The sequence below is a fragment of the Sapajus apella genome, unplaced genomic scaffold, assembly GCF_009761245.1.
Source record: "Sapajus apella isolate SASKATOON/1434 unplaced genomic scaffold, GSC_monkey_1.0 scaffold30, whole genome shotgun sequence".
NCBI classification, from domain to species: domain Eukaryota; kingdom Metazoa; phylum Chordata; class Mammalia; order Primates; family Cebidae; genus Sapajus; species Sapajus apella.
Genome location: NW_022436970.1, coordinates 14,437,261 through 14,460,543, shown reverse-complemented (window position 1 = coordinate 14,460,543; position 23,283 = coordinate 14,437,261). Strand labels below are relative to the sequence as shown.

The 23,283-nt window shown below is 35.2% G+C and overlaps 1 protein-coding gene across 9 annotated transcripts in view; it reads right to left on the bottom strand.

Annotated features, from left to right (window-relative positions):
- The window catches only part of CCDC102B (coiled-coil domain containing 102B), a 391,327-nt gene that overhangs the window by 69,307 nt on the left and 298,737 nt on the right, over nt 1-23,283 (bottom strand). For all 9 annotated transcript variants that reach the window (XM_032293715.1, XM_032293716.1, XM_032293714.1 and 6 more), the window contains one exon: nt 10,105-10,275. In XM_032293715.1, the coding sequence (XP_032149606.1) occupies nt 10,105-10,275 (171 nt within the window). The remainder of the gene's footprint in view (nt 1-10,104; nt 10,276-23,283) is intronic.

Below are 23,283 nucleotides of genomic sequence, written 5' to 3'. Positions count from 1 at the left end.
AGCAAGGGGAGAAATGCTAGATGTAGGTGATGGGGGGGAAGGCAGCAAATCACACCGCCACGTGTGTTCCTATGCAACAATTTTGCATGTTCTTCACATGTACCCCAAAACCTAAAATGCAACAAAATAAATAAAGGGGGAAAAAAAAATCTTCCAAAATGATACTATAGTTCAGCTAGGTTTTAATATATATTTTTTTCTCCCCATTTATTTATTTTATTGCATTTTAGGTTTTGGGGTACATGTGAAGAACATGCAAAATTGTTGCATAGGTACACACGTGGCGGTGTGATTTGCTGCCTTCCTCCCCATCACCTACATCTGGCATCTCTCCCCTTGCTATCTCTCCCCAGCTCCCCACCCCCCACTGTCCCTCTCCTATTTCCCCCCAACTGACCCCAGTGTGTAGTGCTCCCCTCCCTGTGTCCATGTGTTCTCATCGTTCAACACCCGCCTATGAGTGAGAACACGCGGTGTTTGATCTTCTGCTCTTCTGTCAGTTTGCTGAGAATGATGGTTTCCAGGTTCATCCATGTCCCTACAAAGGACCCAAACTCATCATTTTTGATGGCTGCATAATATTCCATGGTGCATATAGGTTTTAATATTATGGTATTTGACTTTAACCCTTCCATCAGAAATAATATTTCTCTCTGTATTTTTTCACTAGAACAGTACAGAGCACCTAGCTCAATAAATCTTAGTTCAATGAAGACGACAATGGATTACTTAAAGTGTGAATGCCATCTTAAAGTTAAGTGATTCTTCTTCCTCTTACTCACAATAGAACTTTTATTTTGAATTATTATATGCTTAACCTCATCCTATGCAGTTTTGTGAATTATAAGCATCTAGCAGCTAGTTTACCCCTAATTTATATCTCTTTTAACACAAAGCAAGTCACTGGACATTTTGAACATCCCCTTATTTATAAAAGCATAAATTTGTACTAAAAACTACACAGAGAAAATAAATCAAGGGTAAGTACAAAATTTGCCCCAAGGGAAAAGATTTCAACATGCAAATTAATCCACGTGATATACCACACTAACAGAATGAAAGGTAAAAATTACATAAGTTAAATAGATGCAGAAAATGCCTTTGATAAAGTTCAACACCCATTTATAGTAATAATTCTAAATACAATAGGTGCAGTCCGGGCGCGGTGGCTCAAGCCTGTAATCCCAGCACTTTGGGAGGCCGAGGCTGGTGGATCACGAGGTCAGGAGATCAAGACCATCCTGGTCAACATGGTGAAACCCCGTCTCTACTAAAAATACAAAAAATTAGCTGGGCATGGTGGCACGTGCCTGTAATCCCAGCTACTCAGGAGGCTGAGGCAGGAGAATTGCCTGAACCCAGAAGGCGGAGGTTGCAGTGAGCCGAGATCGCGCCATTGCACTCCAGCCTGGGTAACAAGAGCGAAACTCCATCTCAAAAAAAAAAATAATAAAATAATAAAATAAAATAGGTGAAGAAGAAACTTACCCATACACAATAAGGGCCATTTAAAACACCTCAAGATAAACAATGAAAACTCAAAAAATTTCTTCCAAGATCTGTTACAATACAAGAATTCTCACTCTTGTCATTTCTATTCAACATAGGACTGGAAGTTTTAGCAAGAGCAATTGAGGCAAGAGAAAGAAATAAAAGCTGTCTAAATTGGAAAAGAAGTAAATGTATCTCTGTTTTTAGAGGAAATGATCCAATATGTAAAAATCTTTACAGACTCCACCAAAAACTTGTTGAAACTAATAAATGAATTCAGTGAATTTGCAGGATACAAAATCAACTTACAAAAATCATTCTAGCACCAAAACCAAACTATCTGAAAAAGAAATCAAATAAAAAACAATCCCACTAACAATGAGAAAACTGTAATCTCATAATAAAAAGAAGAAAATACATAGGAATAAATTTAACCAAAAAGATGAAAGATTTGGACTTTAGAGAACTGTGACATTGATGAAAGAAACTGAAGAAGAGACAAATAAATAAAAGACAGCTCATGTTCATGAAATGGAGAAATTAATATTTTTTAAATATCCATAGTACCCAAAGCAATCTACAGATTCAATACAATACCTATGAAAATTCCAATGATGTTTTTCACAGAAGTAAAAAAAAAATGCTCAAAATATATTTGGAACCATGAGATGTCAAACAGTCAAAGTAGTCTTATAAAGAACAAAGTTGGAGGTATCAAACTTCCTGATTTCTTATTAAAACTTGATAGCAAACAAAAAAGTATGGTATTGGCACAAAAACCAACACACAGACGAATGGAATAGAGAACTAGAAATAAACACATAAATATATGAGCATCTAATTTTTAATAAGGGCACCAAAAAAGCACAATGAGAAAATGATAGTTCCTTTAATAAGTAGTATTGGGAAAGCTGGATATCACATAAAAATACACAAAAATTACCTCAGAATGGATTAGACTAAGAAATTGGATCAGAAATTATAAACTCCTAGAAGAAAACACAGGGAAAAAGCTCCCTGACATTAGTCTTGGTAACACATTTTTGAATGTGATACCCAAACACAGGGAACAAAATAAAAAAATAGGGCCGGGCGCGGTGGCTCACGCCTGTAATCCCAGCACTTTGGAAGGCCGAGGCGGGTGGATCACGAGGTCAAGAGATCGAGACCATCCTGGTCAACATGGTGAAACCCCGTCTCTACTAAAAATACAAAAAATTAGCTGGGCATGGTGGCGCGTGCCTGTACTCCCAGCTACTCAGGAGGCTGAGGCAGGAGAATTGCCTGAACCCAGGAGGCGGAGGTTGCGGTGAGCCGAGATCGCGCCATTGCACTCCCGCCGGAAAAACAGCAAAAACACCCCTACTGAACACAAGCAAACAAAAAAATATATACAAATTGGAACTAGATCAAACTAAAAAGCTTCTATATGGGGAAAAAAATGAAAAGGCAAACTAAAGATACAAAAACCATTTTTCAAGCTGTATAACTTATAAAGGGTTCATATTAAAATGTATTTTAAAATTCATACAACTCAGTAGTAAAGAAAACCACAAAAAAACCCAAAAAAAAAAACACAAATAACTTGGTTAAAAAATGGGAAGAAGGTCTGAATAGACATCTAAATAATATAAATAAATAGCCAACAGGTATATTAAATGGTGCTCAACATCACTAATCATCAGAGAAATTCAAATTGAAACTACAATGAGACGTGATTCCATACTTGTCAAGATGGCTATTATCAAAAAGTCAAAAAATAACAAGTGTTGCTGAGGATGTAGAGAAAAGAGAACACTTGTATACTGTTGGTGAGAATCTAATTGGTATATAAACTACAAAGAACAGTGTGAGTGTTCCCCAAAAAATTAAAATTAAAAAATAGATCTAACATATGATCCTGTGATTTCTTGTATAGAGATAGCATGTATACATCTGTTATATACGTAAACAGCTGTATACACACTATACATATAGGTGCATGTATATATGTGTATACACACATTGTGGTATGTATCTGCATGTGTGTATGTGAAATGAAATCAGTATCTGAAAGAGATACCTGCACTCCATGTTCATTGCAACATGTTCACAGCTGCTAGGACATGAAAACAACCTAAGTGTCCATGGTGGGATAAATGGATAATTGTGAGATACACACACACACACACACACACACACACACACACACACACACACAATGAAATATTATTTAGCCTTAAAAAGAAGGAAATTCTGCCATTTGTGACAACACGGAAGAACCTAGAGGACACTGTGCTAAGTGAAATAAGCCAGACACAGAAAAACTAATGCAATATGATCCTGTTCATGTGTGGAATCTAAAAATGTCAAATTCATAGAAGCAGCGAGTAGAATGGTGGTTACCCGGGGCAGGGGGCAGGGAGGGATGAAGAGATGTCAAAATTTCATTTAGGTACGGTGAGTATGTTCTTGAGGTCAAATGTACAACATGGAAACTACAGTTAAGAGTACTGTGTTGTATACCAGAAATTTGATTAGAGTAGATCTTAGGTGTTCACATTAAGAAAATAAACATAACTATGTGGAGAAGTTTATGCTAATTCATTTGACTGGTCATTACTTTACTATTTATGTAAAATCTTCACATTATACACCTTAAGTATACCCAATTTTTATTTAAAAAGTTAAAATGCAAAAATTAAAGCCTTGAAGAAATTTAAAAATTAATTACAATTCCTAAAAGTTAAAATTTTTAAGAAGAGTTCAACAACAACAACAAAACAACCTGGCCTGGCGAGATGGCTCACACCTGTAATCCCAGCACTTTGGGAGGCCCGAGGCTGGGAGCTCACTTGAGCTCAGGAGTTCAAGACCAGCCTGGGCAACACGGAGAAACCGCGACTCTGTAGAAAAATACAAAAAAATTAGCCAGGCATGGTGGCATGCACCTGTAATCTCACCTATCTGGGTGACTGATGTGGGAGGATTGCTTGAGCCCAGGAGATTGAGGCTGCAGTGAGCCAAGATCACCCCATTATACTCCAGCTTAGGTGACAAAGTGAGACCTGGTCTCAAGAATAAATAAATATTAAAAAAGGAACTCTAACTAAAAGTAAATCTGATTAATAACACAGAAAATTGTGAGATTAAACTCTTATCAATCTTATAAATAAATCATTTGAGGTTTACCTTACTCTCATATTAGTTAAGATTAGTTAATATTTTCCATTAGATAGCAGTCAGTATTTCCACAATTTGACCTATGATTGAGAAGCAAAGATGATTGCTAATATGTACCGTAAATGTTAAGAGACATATATCTTTACATCATTTGCTAAGAAGTTCCACTTAGAAATTTTTTCCCCAATGTAGAAAATCAGGTATGTACATAAAATAAGTTATGGCAGAGTCACATTGGAAAAAAATACAATGATCTTCATCAAGAGAAGCCTGGTTTGATTAAATAAATTTACACCGAAGGAAATACATATTACATTTCTTGAAATGCCACCTCTGAATACTATAAAACAACACAAAACTGGTCATTGTGATTCATAAAGCAAAATATGATATTATTTGCCACAGTGACTACAGTTGTGCGTAAGATTACCTAGGCATTTGAAGCCCATACACTAAGGTAATATGTTTCCATGGCAGGGTAAGAGTGGACTTGATTTTTCCCCTTTACCCATTTTTGCGTGGATATTTCCTTATCAGATTTATAATTTTCTTAGGAAATCTTTATCTCATCTGTCCTTTGGCCTTCCTGACACTAGTTCTGTAGTGCAGAGAATCAAGCATCATTGCAATTGCTTATGTTACACTCATTGCCTCTTACATACTAGAGACTTAACCTTATGTTTTCAGTTTAGGTTCCTTTTTCTAACAGTTTTGCTTACTATTATATGTTTTATTAGTCTGGTGTTTTGCATCACACTTATTAAAGTGATCAGTTATTGATATTTTAATGTGGATATATACATGAACCTGCACTATTGTAATAAATTAACAAATTTTGCCATTATTTAATGTAATATATATTCACAGAAAGAACTTCAGTAAAATGATGAAAGATGAATGCTTACCTTCTAACAAATATATTAGATATTTTTGTAAATTTGCTTAAAATCAACAACTTATCCAAAAAAGAAATTCTTTGTTCATTTCTTTAATTAAATCCCAGATTTTCTCCTATAAGCCCAAGTACATACTATTCTATTCTCTCTACAGTACAGAGGATACATATCTTATTTTCACTTATTTAAAATATGTTGACCTGTCGGAGTTGAAAACTTTTTACTTGACGGTTCCAGTTAAATACTAACTGCAAGCTGAAGAATTTGTTACTATTAAATTGAAAAGTTCAGCAATAAAACTAACATAATTTTCTTTCCAATGAGAAATCAAATTGAGGAAATGCTGATAGCTATTTAAAGTAATTTTTTATTTTCGTGATTAATATTTTTCCCAACCATCCAAAACAGTGATGACCTTTAATCAGAGAAAAACTGACTACACTACAACTGCAATCAGATAATACAGATTATAATATGCATGTGAATTAATGGTGCTTTGGGTCAATTTTCTATGGTAATTGATTCAATTACAGGTACAGAATATTATAAAGTTTTGTGTGTTAAACATATATTTTAATACACCTATTGCTAGACTTCAAATGTGAAATATACCCAATTACTTCTCCATATGATACTATGATTCCTGAAGATTCTGTGTGAAAACAGCACAAATCCCATTTGCCAAAGAAGTCATAGGACCAGGCCTCCATTCATGCTGGGGAAATATATTCCTCCCACAGAAAGGAACAGCAAATATTCACACACACACACACATTCACATACAGTATAACATAGGCCACTCACTCGGTCACAAACTGTGTTTTTATCTTCATCACTTGAAACATTTTACTCCCTCACCAAGGTACCTAAGCAACGTTCCAAACACAGCATTAGCCTCAAAGTTCAAGAACTCAGTAGTTCTCTGGAGTGCCCACAAATATTTAAAAATGTAATTACTTATAGGAAGATTCAACAAGCTAAATATTTTCCTTCAAATAAATTTTGAATGCATTAAAAAAATTCATGATTATCTTCCACACTGGATCTCCATATATATATATATATATATCTGTTCTGGCTCTAGAGATCTATGTACTAAAAAAGCAAGTACACCCCACCACACACACACATGCTTCCACAATATACTATATTAAAAGTAGGACAGAAAATTTTCTATAAATGCTTCCATATAGAAAGTGGAAATAGAAAATGCTTATGGAATCTACTTGGTAGATGCTGCAAAGACACCTATACTGCCATGGGGAATGTTCCTGTATTTGGCCTGGGTTCTGCTCCCTCAAAATAGCTGCTTGGTCTGCACTTACTGTGGTCCTTGGCTCTGCTCTCTAGATGGTCCTGCTAGTTTTATTAGATACTGTGGCCATATCTTAATTTGCCATTGGAGGACATTCTCTCACAGGGAGTTGAGAGCATGCTCAGCTGGCTTAATTCCCATGGAAGTTTGAAGGAACAAAGAGTTATGTTAATCTTGAGAATATTAGTCTCTTTTAGCCCAGACTAGAAGCTCACTTACCAGTATAACATTCATTACTAATCTTTTCTATTTGATTCCAATACATTTCATAGGTCAATATTCATATCAGTAATCCTTTTAGAAACATTTCTCTATCTTTGAGCTTCTTACAGTTACCTTGAATTCTGAGATGTTCTGGTAGAGTCACAACCTTATTCTCTTTTCCCTCCACTATTTTGTTCAGCTTAAATAATTCACAGGAAACTAACAGATTTCAGAGCTTTAGCATTAGGTTTGAAGGAAACAACTTTGATTGGGTCCTTGTCATAAAACTCAATTTTAATAGACATTTATTGTTTAAAATCATCCTAAGTTCCATATTTTACCTTTTGGAAATGGAAATCATGTGTCTGACAACTCTGGAAGTCACAGAACGATTTAAATTTCTATATTACCTTATATACCTCTTTCAAAACTGGATAATTCTTTTCTGAGTTCACCTTTTTAAAGCATTTTCCAAATGTACCAATAGCAAACAAGTAACATTAGTTCACATCTTTTCTCCTAAGAATCACAAGCTCACTCTGTACATTACTGGCCTTCCAATGTACTATAGGAAACTAGTGTATCAAATGTTTCATCACTCCATAGATTCCATGATTTCAGACTTCAATATATTTTCTCACCACCTACTTCTTTTTATTTTACCAAAGTATTTCTTTTTTAATTTGTATAAATGTGTGAGGTGCAAGTGTAATATTATTACACGGAAATATTGCACAGTGGTGAAATCAGGATTTTCAGTATATCCATCATGGGAATAATGGACATGTTACCCTTCAAGTAATTTCTTATCATCTGTTGTCTGTCATTCCATTCTCTACCTCCATGCGTACACATTATTTATCTCCACCTTGTGAGTGAGAATTTGTGGTATTTGTCTTTCTGTGTCTGAGTGCTTTCAGTTAAAATAATGGCCTCTAGTTTCATCTATGATGTTGAAAGACATTATTTCATTCTTGTTCGTAGCTCAATAGTATATATCATATTTTCAATACACTCCTCCACTCATGGGCCCAATCCATTGACGTTGATTCTATATAGCTGCTATTATGAATAGTGTTGTAATAAACATACAAGTGCAGGTATCTTTTTGATATACATTTTTTTTTCTTTGGATAAATATCCAGGAGTAGGATTGCTGGATAAAATGGTGGTTCTATTTTCAGTTCTTTGAAAAATCTGCATATTGTTTTCATTAGAGGTTGTTCTGGTATTAGAGCAATGTCATCTATTTTAAGATTAGTTTTTCTTTTATTATGTTAACAACCATACCAGTCAGCTTCAACTAAGCTTTCGTTTTGCTTTGGTTTTTTGTAGCAACAAACAATTCCAAATCCCAGTGGCTTCTACCATCAATCATTTCTTTCTACCCATAGATATTTCATTTTCGGTCAGCAAAGGCTTAGCTTTATGTCCTCTTAATTTCAGGATCGCTGAGAGAATAATGCATATTTTGGACATGGTGGCCTCAGGACATGAGACATGAGAGAAAAGATGTATTAAAATAAAGAAACACAGCAGAGAGTTGGCTCTCGAAGCTTCTGAAGACACTGGCATGCACAGCTCCTTCTCATAAGGCACAGACAAAGCAAATATCACATGATCAAGCCTGACATTGATGATGTGGGAAATTTAATCCTACATGGAGGAACAAATAATGTTATCCTCCTTAAGACCTCGGCTCATTATTTAAATTGCACAATTACACTGTGAATCAGGTCTTTGGGGACTAGCACTTCATTAGTCCATGAACCCCAGAAGAAATTATTTCCTTGCCAATTATTTAGTCCCAGGTGATCTCTTAAAGCTTATATTGACAAAAATATTTATTCACCACTATCACCACCACCCCACCCCCTACAACAAATACTTGCCTGTTAAAATCATTCACAAAAATAATGGCTACAATACAATAAAAAAACCTAAAATCACGTTCTTGAGCCTTCCTACTATATTCCCCTTCCAACTTACTCTTCCACCATCCAGCCCCACCACACGTGAATATCACTACAAGTATATATATATATATATTCCTAAAAAGAGACATTGCGAGGATGAAACGCCTGCCAAGAGTCACTAGCAAGCACAGACAGTGTGTGAGCCTCATTTGTGGAATGATTGATTTTGTTTTCATGTGATGTTATTACAGAAGAAAATCCAGGTTGCTTGATTGGAATTGTTTTATTAAAAACAAATTCTCAAAATGGGGAGTATGCTTGATTATTAAATTACTCTATGGAAAATAATTCAGCTCTTTGTTTATTTTTTATTTCCAACTGTTTTGCATTACATAGCAATAGTCTTTTTAACCAGGGAATTATGGCTTTTGCCTGAATAATTGTCCAACAGGGCCAGAGACAGTGACTGGAGCACCATCTGAAAGAATGCTACTGATGGTGACAGTCCCACAATCATAGTGACATTTGAGACTGTGTTTCTTTTGTTTTAAAAAAATAAAAATCTTTGTCGTTTGTAACTGCAGCTGAAATCACCTCCACAGTTGTAACTGTGTGCTGTTAAGATATTACACTGAGATATCTATCTTCCAGGAACTTCTAAAATAGTCCATAAACCATTATTGAGTTGACCTAACACAACAAAATAAAGATTAAACATTAAACGACACTGAAAATAATTCTTTTGAACATTAAACGACACTGAAAATAATATATATCATAATAAATCATCACATATATCATACTTTTTTTATATAGATGCTTAAATCTTAAAACACCCAAGCTTTAATGATACTGCACCCATATTTAAACACACACACACATACACACAGGATCACATTGAAGCATTAGTAAATAATACACTATTAGCACCACAAACATGTGCACACTATCTGTGTAATCTTATTTCTTTCCTTACTGTTTTTAAATTTATTTTAGTCATTAAAATATGAAGATTTATATTCGCACTAATGCCGTATGTTAATAAGGGAGACAATCACTGTATGTGCTCTGAAAGACTCTATAGAAGCTCCCCAGTAGGTGTTCACTAATAAAGTAGTACCTCATCTTCTTTTTGGTTGAGTCCTTGCTTTAGTTCTTCCACTCGTAATCTCAGTTTCTTTACTTCTGCCTCGTTTTGATCCACTCGGTTGTTTGCATGAGTCAGTTCTGCAATCTTTGCCTGGTATTGTCTGCTTAGTTTATAGTAGGCATGTTGAAGTTTCAACAGTTCCTTTCAAGGGAAAACAAAAATTACATTATTTATAGTCTGATAAAAATCAGAAGAATGGCAACTTCTTTTGACAAAAGAAAATAACATTTTAGGAAGAAATTAGTTGAGCCATCGTCTGTGTTTGGAATTCTACATTTCTGTAATCAAATATTACAATTATGATATGACTATAAATGAAAGATTTTACTAAAATAGAATACATTCTTTATGTTGTTTTGTAAATGATCTATTTTGCACCTTATACAAAAGTAGTTTTTATATAACCTTTCCCCAAAAGGAAATCATATAGCCATAAGGAAAGAATAAAATAATGTAAATGCAAAAAGAGCTGTTTATCCTGTTCATCTACTAACTCAGCAGATGCTACAAGTTAGCGCACTATATGATTTAATTATTTTCTGAAGAAAATAGGCTTTGTGAGGCTGTAGTCATGTTGTTTCCTGCAACCCCTTCTGAAACCACATGCATCAGGCTCAGAAACTTGCAGGAAGGACCCATCATGGGTAAGAAATATATTAATTTATCATAAAATAATTAGACTACATATGAATTTTGTTATAGTTAACACCATATGCTATATAAATTAACAGGTTACAGTAATCATCCTCAGATTAATGTTTCTCATTTTTGGTTAAAATTTACAGTATAAAATTAATAGTACCATCATTATAGAAAACATCTTTATTAAAACTATAAAGAAAAGGGTAACCCCTGGCTCATTCTAATGTTATAATACTGTAGGAGACACCAAGGATATTTCTTTGATTTGCTAAAATGTACTGTCATATTACTTTATATACAAAAGTCACAAAAAGGCAAACATTAAAAATGCATAGGTAATTATCTTAGGACATCTAGGTAGAAATCGAAAGTGGATTTTTTTCACATCTCAAGCCATTAGTAACACTAATGAAGAATTCAAGATCCAAAAGTAAAAAATAGTCATAAAATATTGAAAAATACTGGAAAAAATTTGGATGTGGTGCTTTTCTTTTAATCATCAAGTAGGGGAAGTTTTCCTAAGTATGATCCCAAATTGTGAGATCACAAAATGATAAATTCAATCATAATAAGTATATAATTTGTACGTAACAAATAAAACATATTCAGCTTCTCTCAAATTCAGGGAACGTCTATTCCAATTTATGTAACACTTTTGACCTAATAAAATTATAGATATTATAGAAAATTATAGTGACTGCCAGGGGTAAGGTTGACGTGAGGGTAGCTATAAAGGGAACCTCGTGGTGAGAATGTTCTCTGTTTTGACTGTGTAGACTTCAGTATCCTAGCTGTGCTATCATATACTTTTTCAGGATAATACCATTGAGAGAAACTATGTAAGGGACCTCCAGATCTTTCTGCATTATTTTATATAACTGCATATGAATTTGTATCAAAAATTAAAAACTTAATTCAAAAATCAAGATATTATTTATCATGTCTTCAGACTGGCAAAGGCTAAGTGTGGTAAGATAATATGCCAGTAAAATTCAGAGAAATATGGATTCGTTCATGGAAAAAACTGGTAATTTTTTTTTTAATTTTTATTTTACTGTAGCTTCTGGGGTACATGTGCAGGTCATGTAGGGTTGTTGCCTAGGTGCATACATAACCAGGTGGCTTGCTGCCTCTATTCCCCTTTCATCTATATCCGGCATTTCTCCCCATGTTATCCCTCCCCACCCTCCCCCTGCCACTGTCCCTCCCCTATCCCCCCCACTACCCCCAGTATGTGATGCTCCTCTCCCTGAGTCCATGTGTTCTCATTGTTCAGCACCTGCCTATGAGTGAGAACATGTGGTGTTTGGTTTTCTGTTCTTGTGTCGGTTTGCTGAGAATGATGGTTTTCAGATTCATCCAAGTCCCTACAAAGGATACAAACTGCGTAGTATTCCATGGTGTGTATGTGCCATATTTTCTTTGTGCAGTCTATCATACATGTGCATGTGCCTTTATAATAGAATGATTTATAGTCCTTTGGGTATATACTCAGTAATGGTATTGCTAGGTCAAATGGAATTTCTGTTTCTAGATCCTTGAGAAATCGCCACACTGTCTTCCACAATGGTTGAACTAATTTACACTCCCACCAACAGTGTAAGAGTACTCCTATTTCTCCACATTCTCTCCAGCATCTGTTGTCTCTTGATTTTTAAATGATTGCCATTTTAACTGCCATGAGATGATACCTCAGTGTGCTTTTGATTTGCATTTCTCTAATGACCAGTGATGATGAACATTTTTTCATATGTTTGTTGGCCTTATATATGTCTTCTTTTGTAAAGTGTCTGTTCATATCCTTTGCCCACTTTTGAATGGGTTTATTTGCTTTTTTTCTTGTATATCTGTTTTGGTTCTTTGTTGATTCTGGATATTAGCTCTTTGTCAGACGGGTAGATTGCAATTTTTTTTAAATTAAAAATGCACATAAAGTCAGACCCAGCCATTCTATTTCCAAGAATGTATTCCACAAATATAAGCATAGTTGTGTGAACTGTGATTATTGTAATATTCATTGCAGCATTGTTTTGTTGTTTACAATGAATATTGGAAGCTAAATATCTGTGAAATGGGCATGATTAAATTTAAGAAAAACCATGAAATATACAATACGGCAGCCTTTTATATATTGATATAGAGAGATCTCCAAAATGTTAAAGAAAAATGTAAAACTGTGTGAAGTGTATGCTATTAGAAGAAAAAAGTTGATATAAAGCAACTTTTGATCTGACACGATTGATGTCACAAGCTCTTGGCCTCTGTGAATTCCAGCATTCTGAAGTCCCAGAGAGGTGGGGCGAGGGTGTGGAGGCAAGGCAGGACACAGCAGAGAAAATGCTGGTCCTCACTCTTAGGAAGCCAGGAGTTGGAATGGAAGATGTGCCCCCCCCTAGTGCCTACCAACTATTGCCTGTCCCAAGAATGTCCACCTTCTAGTATCCACTGAAAACACGAGGGTCAAATGAAGAAGAGATTTTTAGTTTCTGTCCTGCAAATCCTACCCATTCCTTCCATAGGAGTCAAAATCACAGCTACTGATATTTAAACCTGAATAATGCCAACAGCCAGCTGGAGACAGACAGATTTGGATTGGGCAGCTAGACAGGGCATTCAAACTGGCTGTCTGGGTAAGCTTGCCCTGTCACTTCAATAGCTTCACAGTAACACTGTCGTTTATGCACTGAGTTTTACTGAATTACGCCACACATCACATTTAAAATGCAAACAGATTTCTCATTTCTTCTCTTCAGAATACAATTTTCAAATGTCAAGTTCTATACATTATTCTTTTACAAAGAAACACGTAATAGGGAGCACAATTCTATTATTTGGAACAACAATGGAACATTTAAAAAAAGATCTTTCTTCTTCTGTCAGACATAAAGAATTTGCTGCACAAATAATCCAGAGCTTAATGGAAAAGTTATAACTTTGTAAGACGATGGCTTTCTCTCCAAAATTATGTAACTTGTTACAATTACTTACATACCTGTGTGCTTTAGCAAAATTATTTCTTATATCATTAATGCTTTGTCATTAGGTTTGTAAAATTTACTTAGAATGATTTAAAAAGAGTAAACAGCCTTCAGTGTTCATACGAGAAAAAAGGAAAGAGGAAGAAATGAACAAACAAATGAATGAAGGAAGGAAGGAAAAGCATCTTTGTTTGTCAACACAAATTCCACCCCAGTCATATGCCATTTGTATAAGCAGAGCCCTAGCTTTCATGTTCTACTGCTTGGCCATTTGCTCAGAGAATGTCAACTTATTCTCAGGCCTAGGAGATACATATGTATTTGTCAAAGTATATTTTCAGTAAGTCCTACCCAAAGCAGCAGCAACGGCGTCACTTGGGAACTTCATTCAAGACCTACTGAATCTGAAACTCAGAGCTCGAGCCCAGAAGTTGTGGGTTTAACAAGTCCTTGAGGTATTTCTGATTCACCATAGTTTGAGAACAATTAGTGTAAGCCAATTCTAGTAAGCTCTCCTCTTGCCAGTGGCTATATTAGAAAGGTGGATGTAACCTAGCTGGGCAATGAGAAAAGAGAAAAAAGTATCCTTGGGTGGGAAATAATTCTCTAGAAATGTTTATTACTTTAAAATATTCAAGGAATAGCCGGGCACAGTGGTGCATGCCTGTAATCCCAGCTACTTGGGAGGCTGAGGCAGGAAAATTGTCTGAACCCGGGAGGCTGAGGTTGCAGTGATCCAAGATTGTGCCACTGCACTCCAGCCTTGGCGACAGAGTGAGACTCTGTCTCAAAAAAAAAAAAAAAAAAAAGAAAAAGAAAAAAAAATATGCAAGGAAGAGCCATGCCTTGTGTGACAACAGCAATCTGAGACTTTGAGGGAGTCCTACATTCACCTGGGGTTGGCAGACCTTGTTTACCCATGGTATTATTTGTTATGTGAGAAAATATATCTCATTTTATCTAGAGCCAAACTCATAGCTTAACATAGTCTCATTGTGTTTATAGAGTGCCTTTTAATAAAGATAAGAACTGGATTTTACTTTAAGGAGAAAAAACACACTGCTCCCTTAAGACAAAGATTTTTTTAAAAAAACAGTCTAAATTGATAAAATCAGATTAATGTGATTTAAAAAAAAATAAGTTTAAAGGCCTTAATGTTTTCCAGGTACCTACACTACGATAAATTCTTCACATGCCTTCTCTCTCTAAATCCACATGACAATCCTGTGTTAGAGGTAATATATTTTCTATTTGGTCTCAGAGAGCTATGCAACTTGCTTATGGCCAACCTAACTAAAATTAATCTTACATTTTCATTTTAGCAAAACAGTATTACAGATCTGGCATTCACCTTGTTATCAGGACTTACCTTTATGATTTGAAAAGTTATTTGATATTTTGATCCGTTAATTCATATCCTCTCTATTTTACTTTCAGGGGAAGAGATGGATTTCTTCCTTAATTCTCAAAGCAGGCCAGGCATGGTGACTTATGCCTGTAATCCCAGTACTTTGGGAGGCTGAGGCAGGTGAATCAACTGAGGTCAGAAGTTTGAGACTAGCCTGCCCAACATGGCGAAACCCTGTCTCTACTAAAAATACAAAAAACAAAACAAAACAAAACAAAACAAAAAACAAAAACCATTTTGGTGGCATGTGCCTGTAGTCCCAGCTACTTCGGAGGCTGAGGCAGGGAATATCTTCAGCACAGGAGATGGAGGTTGCAGCGAGCTGAGATCACACTACTGCCCTCCAGCCTGGGCAACAGACCAGGACTTGGTCTCAGAATAAATAAATAATTCTCAAAACTATGGCCTTTGCTATTATCTATTCATTTCTGTTAATTTTGTGATAGGAAAGTGATGGGAATCCCTCACATACTTATTTTGTTCTTTCCATATATGTTACAGTAAATAGCGAAAGTATATAGGATCGCACACTATAATCCCACGAACATGTTAGAAGCTAGAACATGCTAGAACACAAACTCCGAAATTGCAATATCCTCTATAACTTGTGGATAGATGTACAATTGAAAAGCATCCAAAATGAATCCAAATTTGAAGATTTAATAGTTTGCATTTGAAAAGAGGATTAGGTAGGTAGTAAATACCCATATGTACTTTAGAGCAAGCTTATTCTAATATTCTTTAGTGGTAAACAACACATAATTACTATGATGTCAAATATTCATATTTTATTTTGGAAGAGAAAAGTCTCAAAAGAAATTAAAATATGTATAAAATATACGGTACTACAGATTACTTCTCTACATGTAATCCTCTGTAAATCTGTGTACCTGACAGTACACATAATCCAGAGTTCTTTTATAAGCGAATCTCAGTGATGATTTCAGAGTATAATATAGAAAAGAAATACATTAAATATGTTTGTATACATATATTTTTAGTAGATTAATAGAGCATTAGCTTCTCTAATAGATTGAATTAGTTTCTAATTATGTGAAACATCTGATAGAATGCTTTAAATTATATGTATGGGTTATGAACTCATGCATTGGTTTATTTTGTTGTATGTAAGGATATTGCTTTCTACTGAGATTTAATTGTACATATGCTACATCAACTATTGAAGATTGAGTTTAGTCATAGCAAGCTGACAAAATTAAAATATATTTTCTTGTACTTTAAAATGACATGAGAGGCTGGTAAATAGAAATCAAATCAGTTTATATGTATCTAATTGAATGAAAAACAAAATGTTACAAAGGAAATTTAAAAGTATTATTACATATGTTATTTCCATCCATTCAAATTTTTTAAAAAATATAGTTTACAAATTTCTGCATTTATAATATCAAAGATGTGTATTAACAATATACTGACCTGTAGATAATATACATTCACAATATAACATATTATTCAACTATATTTAAGATAAAGAAAATGAAAAAATGGCAATAACTTGCTCACGGTCTGTTGAAGCCTGTTATACACCAACCCACAAGTAATAATGCTATCAACAAGGGCAGATTTTCTCTTCTGAAAAGTTAACTCAGATACATTGGATTGTTATCACAATCAAATGAATCTACTTAAATACGTTAAAGAACTCACAATACCATTCATGTTAAACACATTATAATTTTTTGTACTACCTGCATATTTTTAAGATATATCTCACTATATCAGATTCTTACCTCAGAAAATACAGAAACCAGAGGAACATATATCTTCAACAAGAATAAATTCAACGTTATTAATAAACATTTATGATACTTGGTGACAAATAGTAGCTATAAGAGCATTTTGTTAGTCTTAATTAGCATATTTAGTGGGTTCACTTAAGATCTTATGTGTTAAATATAAAGTGATTTAATATTGTCTACAGTGTTGATATAATATCAATCATTCATTCGACAAACATTCACTAAGTGCCTACCATGTGCCGATTGATGACTATGCTATGTATTTTACATATAAAAGTGAACAAGCTAGATATAATCTCTAACCTTGTAAAGCTTAGAATCCAGTAGAGGTAACAGATTAAAAACAATCAAATAAGGATATTTGTCAGTTGTGAAAATTACTAAAAAATACTCAAGATGAGCTGCTAAGATAGGGAAGAATTAGTGAGGGGTGGAAGAGAAGCAGGAAAAGTCAGGTGACAGGAAGTTTCTGTCCTGTGCGTCTAAGATCCCCCTTCTGTATGGAAGGATGCATTTCACTAGCTGCCAGAACTGTCTCACAACAGCTCTTCAGCTGACAGATCTTTCCTCTTGGCCGCTGAGAGACTCCTCATCATGTCCACACCTACTTCCTGGAGCAACAATCATTTTTAAGGGATTGTTCCTACCCCAACTTAAGACAGGTCCAAAGGTCCATCCCAGCTTTAGAAGTATCCCAAGGATCAGCTGAGGTCCCATTTATCGCAGCCCTCTCAGTCCCACTTCTCCCTCTGGCTTGGGATACTTGGTTCTCCCATAGTTGATGTGCTACCTAGTACACTTCCTGCATGTTGATATATCAGATTCTGCTTCCCAGGTAACGTAGACTTCAGCATCTGGTGTACCTTGCTGTCACTACCCTGCAGAATTAAATTTCCTAGCAACAAGTCCATGGATGGAAAATAGATGATGGAAACTTTACTGAGAAAGCAATGTATAAAATGGTGTGAAGCCACAATATTGTATTCTGTAAATTAGAGTTTGCTTTGGAACTGTATATGTAACAAGGCTTGCATATGTGTAAAGTGAGTATAGTAATTAGAAGCCTAAAAATTTGAAAAACGAATTTTGGAGTATGCCTTTGTATTTATTCAATGCTACAGATAACTAGGCAATTGATCAAAAATATTTGTTGAGCACCTATTAATGTTTTATCCAGTTGGTTATGTCAGCATTCCCAATAATATTGAAGTATTGAGAAAATACAGAAAAACATCAATAAATTTTAACTTATTTCTAAGTTCAACTTTCCCATCTGTAAAAGCACATATAAAAGCAACATTACAAAATTGTAACTTTAAATGATATATCATCACTTAAAGTGATGTGTGCATCACTTCATGATACATGAATTAAGCATAGCAGGAGACTGACTAGCTAGAATAGACTGCTCTGTTTGTTCATTTTGATCAAATGCAATAATAAGCATAGGTATCAGGTCCAGAGTAGACCAAGCAATGTCAGCAAACGACATCAGGGACTGGGCTCTAATCACCTTACTGCTCTGCCATCCTTAGGTCATATGTGCGCTTTGTCCTTATGCTTGTTATTTTATAATCACAAAATATCTGCCAAATTTGGCTGGGTAGAGAGCTGAGGAGAAGAAGCAAAGATAAACGTTGTTTCTCCTAGTAAGATTTGTGTCTGTTTGTTAAGACAGCCTCCTGATGCTATGTTATAGGGGAAAACATGATAAAGAGAAAAACATTGCACGTAAAACTGAAGAGGTTGTGATAATTTAAAGGATATGTACATAAAGGACACAGCTTAACAAGGTAAGTTTTCTTTTTATTTATTTGGAAAAATCCTAATTTATTCTTTTAAATTATGAGACCATCATATTGTTTCTTGTTATTTGACAACTGCTATTTATTTTTATCATGTTCTGAAGTTAATTTGATAGACCTAAAACACTATCTTTGTGGAAAAACATATTTTGAGACAGATGTCTGGGGGAGTACATTCTTTCTTACACAGTTTTTTATGGACAGCCTTCCATTAGAAAGTGAAAGACAGGAAGATAGCATTGGATGACAAGATGACATGGAGTTGACCTATTGGAGCAAAAAGGGTATTGCAGGCAGGTGGGAGAAATCTCCTAACAGATTTTTAAGCATTACATATTGAGGAGAAGGGGGAAGAGAGTTAGATGATTTATTTGTGGGCAGACTGAGTAAAGATCTTAAAATCCTGGTATAGAGTTTGAATCTAATTGTTTTTTCAATGATTTGGAGAAAGCATGGAAAATAAAAGAAAATACTGATCAAGGGAGTGAAGTATACATCATTTCTAAAAACAAAATTCATCTCACTTGAAGAGGTAATGACAGTAACAGTGAACTAATGAAGAGAAAAATTACAATAAAGTTGATTCCGTTATGATATTTTCATCAGTGATTAACAGGAAAAAGACAAACAAGCAAAAACCAAGAAAATGTTTTATCTTACATGATAAATCCAAGGTTAGAGTGACTTCATGGTTCTTAATCTGGCAGTTCAGTAACCTTGCCGAGGACTGGGATCATATTTCTGTGCTGAGAACTGTAGTTGCCTGCATTATTTTTCACGAACATTTGGCACTCATCCTGAGAGTATGATTATACAGCCCCTGCTGTTGAAATTGGGCATGGCCATGTGACTATCTTTGACCAAGGAAATACAGGAGAAGGGATGTTGGTCATCTCCAGGTCATTGAAGAGTACCATTCACCATGTCCTCCTTTTCCTGCCCCTGTACAATTGTATCTAAATGTACACTTGTGGTCCTCTGTCACTTTGTTCTCCTGGAAGAACATGTGGGGTAGGCAAGAAATAACTGAGTTTTTTGAAGCCATTGTTATTTTCCGGTCTATTGCTGCCATAGCACAACCCAGCTTGTTCGAGCTGATACACTGTTCTCAGTGTTGTTGTTGTTTTTTTAATTGTTTCACTAAGTGTGCAAAAATGTTACTAGTTTTCCAGGACTTCACTTTTTGTTTAAATGGCTAAAGTTGTGTCACATGTTAATGTTTAAACCCATGGTTGATCAGGAAAAAGCACCTACTAAGTAAATTACTCTAATAATTAGGTCTTGGGCCTGAGAACGGAGCCCTTAATAATGAACGGCAAGGGGGCCATAATAGAGGGAAAACATATAAAAAATTACAGTTGTATCAAGAAAGGGAAACTGGACAAGGGGATGGATATTAATCAATTGAGAATGTCCATTTTCTGAGATATCATTTATCCTTTCTTCTTTCCTTCCTTACACTTTTCCTCATTTCATCCATTCGTTCATTCAGCTAATATTTATTGTTAATCAGCTATGTAACAATGATAAGCACCAAGGACAGCGATAGGAAATTGAGACAGCCAAGTGGGAAGGGGTCCCCAAGGAAACTGCAGCTGGCCAGTGCCCTGTGGTGGAGCCACAGAAGTCCACACCTTTTGCGGGGAGGAGCCTGGCCCTTCCTCTTCCTGGGTGAACCTGGAATTTAATCTGCGATGTGGGAAGTGTACTAGCAGGACTCTGGCTTTGCAAGAGTCCTTATTTCCTTTTTTTTCCTCTTTGTCCAATAAATCCCATTTTTCTCACCCTTTAAATTGTCTGTGGGCCTAATTCTGAACTAAGAAAACGTCCTACAACAAAATCAACCTGTAATCTAGTTTGCAGAAAGAAACAATAACAAAAAAAAAAAAAAGAAAAAGAAAAAGAAAATCATTGGGTACCCCACTTAGAAAGGATTATGTTAGAGGTAAGCTAAAGAAGAGGTACACAATGCAGCTAACAGCATGGGAAAAGATGACAATATTTCCTAGAGAAAGGGACATTGGATCTGAAATTTGAAAGATGAGTAAAAATTATAATATGAAGAGGCGTGATTGAGAGGAAGTCTCTCCAGGCCGAAGTAGCAGCACATGCCAAGATCAAAGTGAAAAACAGCATGATGCATTGAGAGGAGTCTGAACTGTGATGAATGTGCGTATGTGTGTGTGTGTGTGTGTGCACACTGGCTTGCTATGCATGGCCATGAACTTATTAGTAAAACACTAATATGTAGTGGAAAGGATTAGCTAATATCCAAATAAAATGCTGTATCTCTATATCTGTATGTATCACCAATATTTCATCAGACATTAAGAAGATCCTCCAGTAAGAAAAAATCAAACTAGACATATAGTAATACTACTTATATAAAAAACAAGTATTGTGCTTCACTTACAAATAACCATTCACAAATGCAAAATTCAAATTTCCAAATTTGATGCTGCAGGTTCCCAGACTAAAAATAGAGTAAAAAATAAATATCTCTGAGGGTCATTCTCTTGTTTAAATTCTAATATAATAATTTATGTAATTCCTTATCATCTTATCTGTAAAACAGGACCTTACTGTCTTATAACTATGACAAATGGAAATGAGAGGAAAAATGAGAATACTATGCTGATAATGTCTCTGTCTAGTTTGCTGAAGAGCAGTGAGTCATACTCTGTATTTGTGTGTATCTGTGTATAATACTTCTCTCTGGGACTAAGGCATTCATACATACATATATATATGTATGTATGAATATGTATATACATATATATATGTATACACACACATATATACATATATATGTATGAATGCCTTAGTCCCAGAGGGAAGTACTTTATCTATCTATCTATCTATCTATCTATCTATCTATCTATATCTATATATAGAGAGAGTCATATCACTAATGGAATACTTATTAAGAATACTTAAATAGACTATTCTAGGTTAGAACCAATGCAGAACTAGTCTTACAATACACATTTCATCGTCTCGCCCCAGAAAAAATCAAGACATCCATGATTATGAAGATTTATTTTTACTATATTTAATATAAAAAATAATAGCACCCATCTCAAAGGGCCATTGTGCATGGTACATGCATTTTTAAAAATGTCTGATAAAGCACCTAACACATAAGTGCATGTTCACAATGCTTTTTATACATACATTTGTTGTATTACATGTAGCTAATTACTATCGTTGTTATTACCATAGAATAAGCTATCCTCTTATGTGCTGATCATTGGCTGCATATATCCCTTGGAGGGACTCTGAAAGAACATATTTAATAGACATTCCTTATGTGAAAGTTCTTTGTTCAGTACATGGAGTTTCACTTGATGCATTTATTTTTTACAATTCTCAGAGAGCTTGTACTATATCAACAGGAAAGAAACAAGTGCTTTTTCTCTAGTCTCAAGCAAATCTATCTGCTATAGTCATTCAAAAACACATGTGAATTTATATGTCATACTGATACACTGTTCGATTCTAAGTGGTAAGTGTGAACAAAATAGTCACTGTTTCTAGTCTCTAGACCAAGTGTCAGATGGAGACAACTGTAAATAAGAGAAACAGAGTTAGAAGAATGTAAGTGTAAGTAGAATAGGGGCATATTTGAAGGCAACATAAGACAGACATGAGTAACTTGGGAAGTCTTAGATATTTATTAGTATTAAATCTTACCCCAGAACTTTGCTTTTTTTTTCTAAACAGACTTTTGCTTTGTCACCCAGGTTGGAGTGCAGTGGCACAATCTTGGCAACGCTTTTTTCCCAAGTTCGACGGATTCTCATACCTCAGCCTCTTGAGTAGCTTGGATTACAGGTGTGCACCACCATACCTGGCTAATTTTTTTCTATTCTCAGTAGAGACACGGTTTCACTGTGTTGGCCAGGTTGGTCTCGAACTCCTGGCCTCAAGTGATACATCTGCCTCGGCCTCCCAAAGTGCTGGGATTATAGGTAAGAGCCACTGTGCCAAGCCTACATCTTAAAACAAAAAGAGAAACCTCTTTTGATTATATGCACATTCAAAGCTATAGACCATAGCTCTGTTTCTCTTCAAAGCAAAATCTTCTAAAATAGCTTTATGTAGTTTCTTTATCTACTTATCCATCTCTAAAATTTTTCCTCTTTCCATTCTTTCTTCTTCACATGATTCCAGGAAAACTTCTCAAGTTAAAGGCACTAATAGCTTCTGGATAGTCAACCACATCACTAACTCAAATTCTCAATAATGTTCATTATTTTATGATGATTAATATTGAATGTCAACTTGATTAGATTGAAGGATACAAAACATTTTTCATGGATGTGTCTGTGAGGGTGTCGCCAAAGGAGATTAACATTTGAGTCAGTGAACTGGGAGAGGGAGACCCACCCTCAATCTGGGTGGCACCATCTAATCAGCTGCCAGCGCAGCCAGGATAAAGGCAGGCAGGGGAACGTGGAAAGACTAGGTTGGCTGAGTCTTCTGGTCTCCATCTTTCTTCCATGCTGTATGCTTCCTGCCCTCGAAAGCTTCTGGACTTCTGGACTTACACCAGT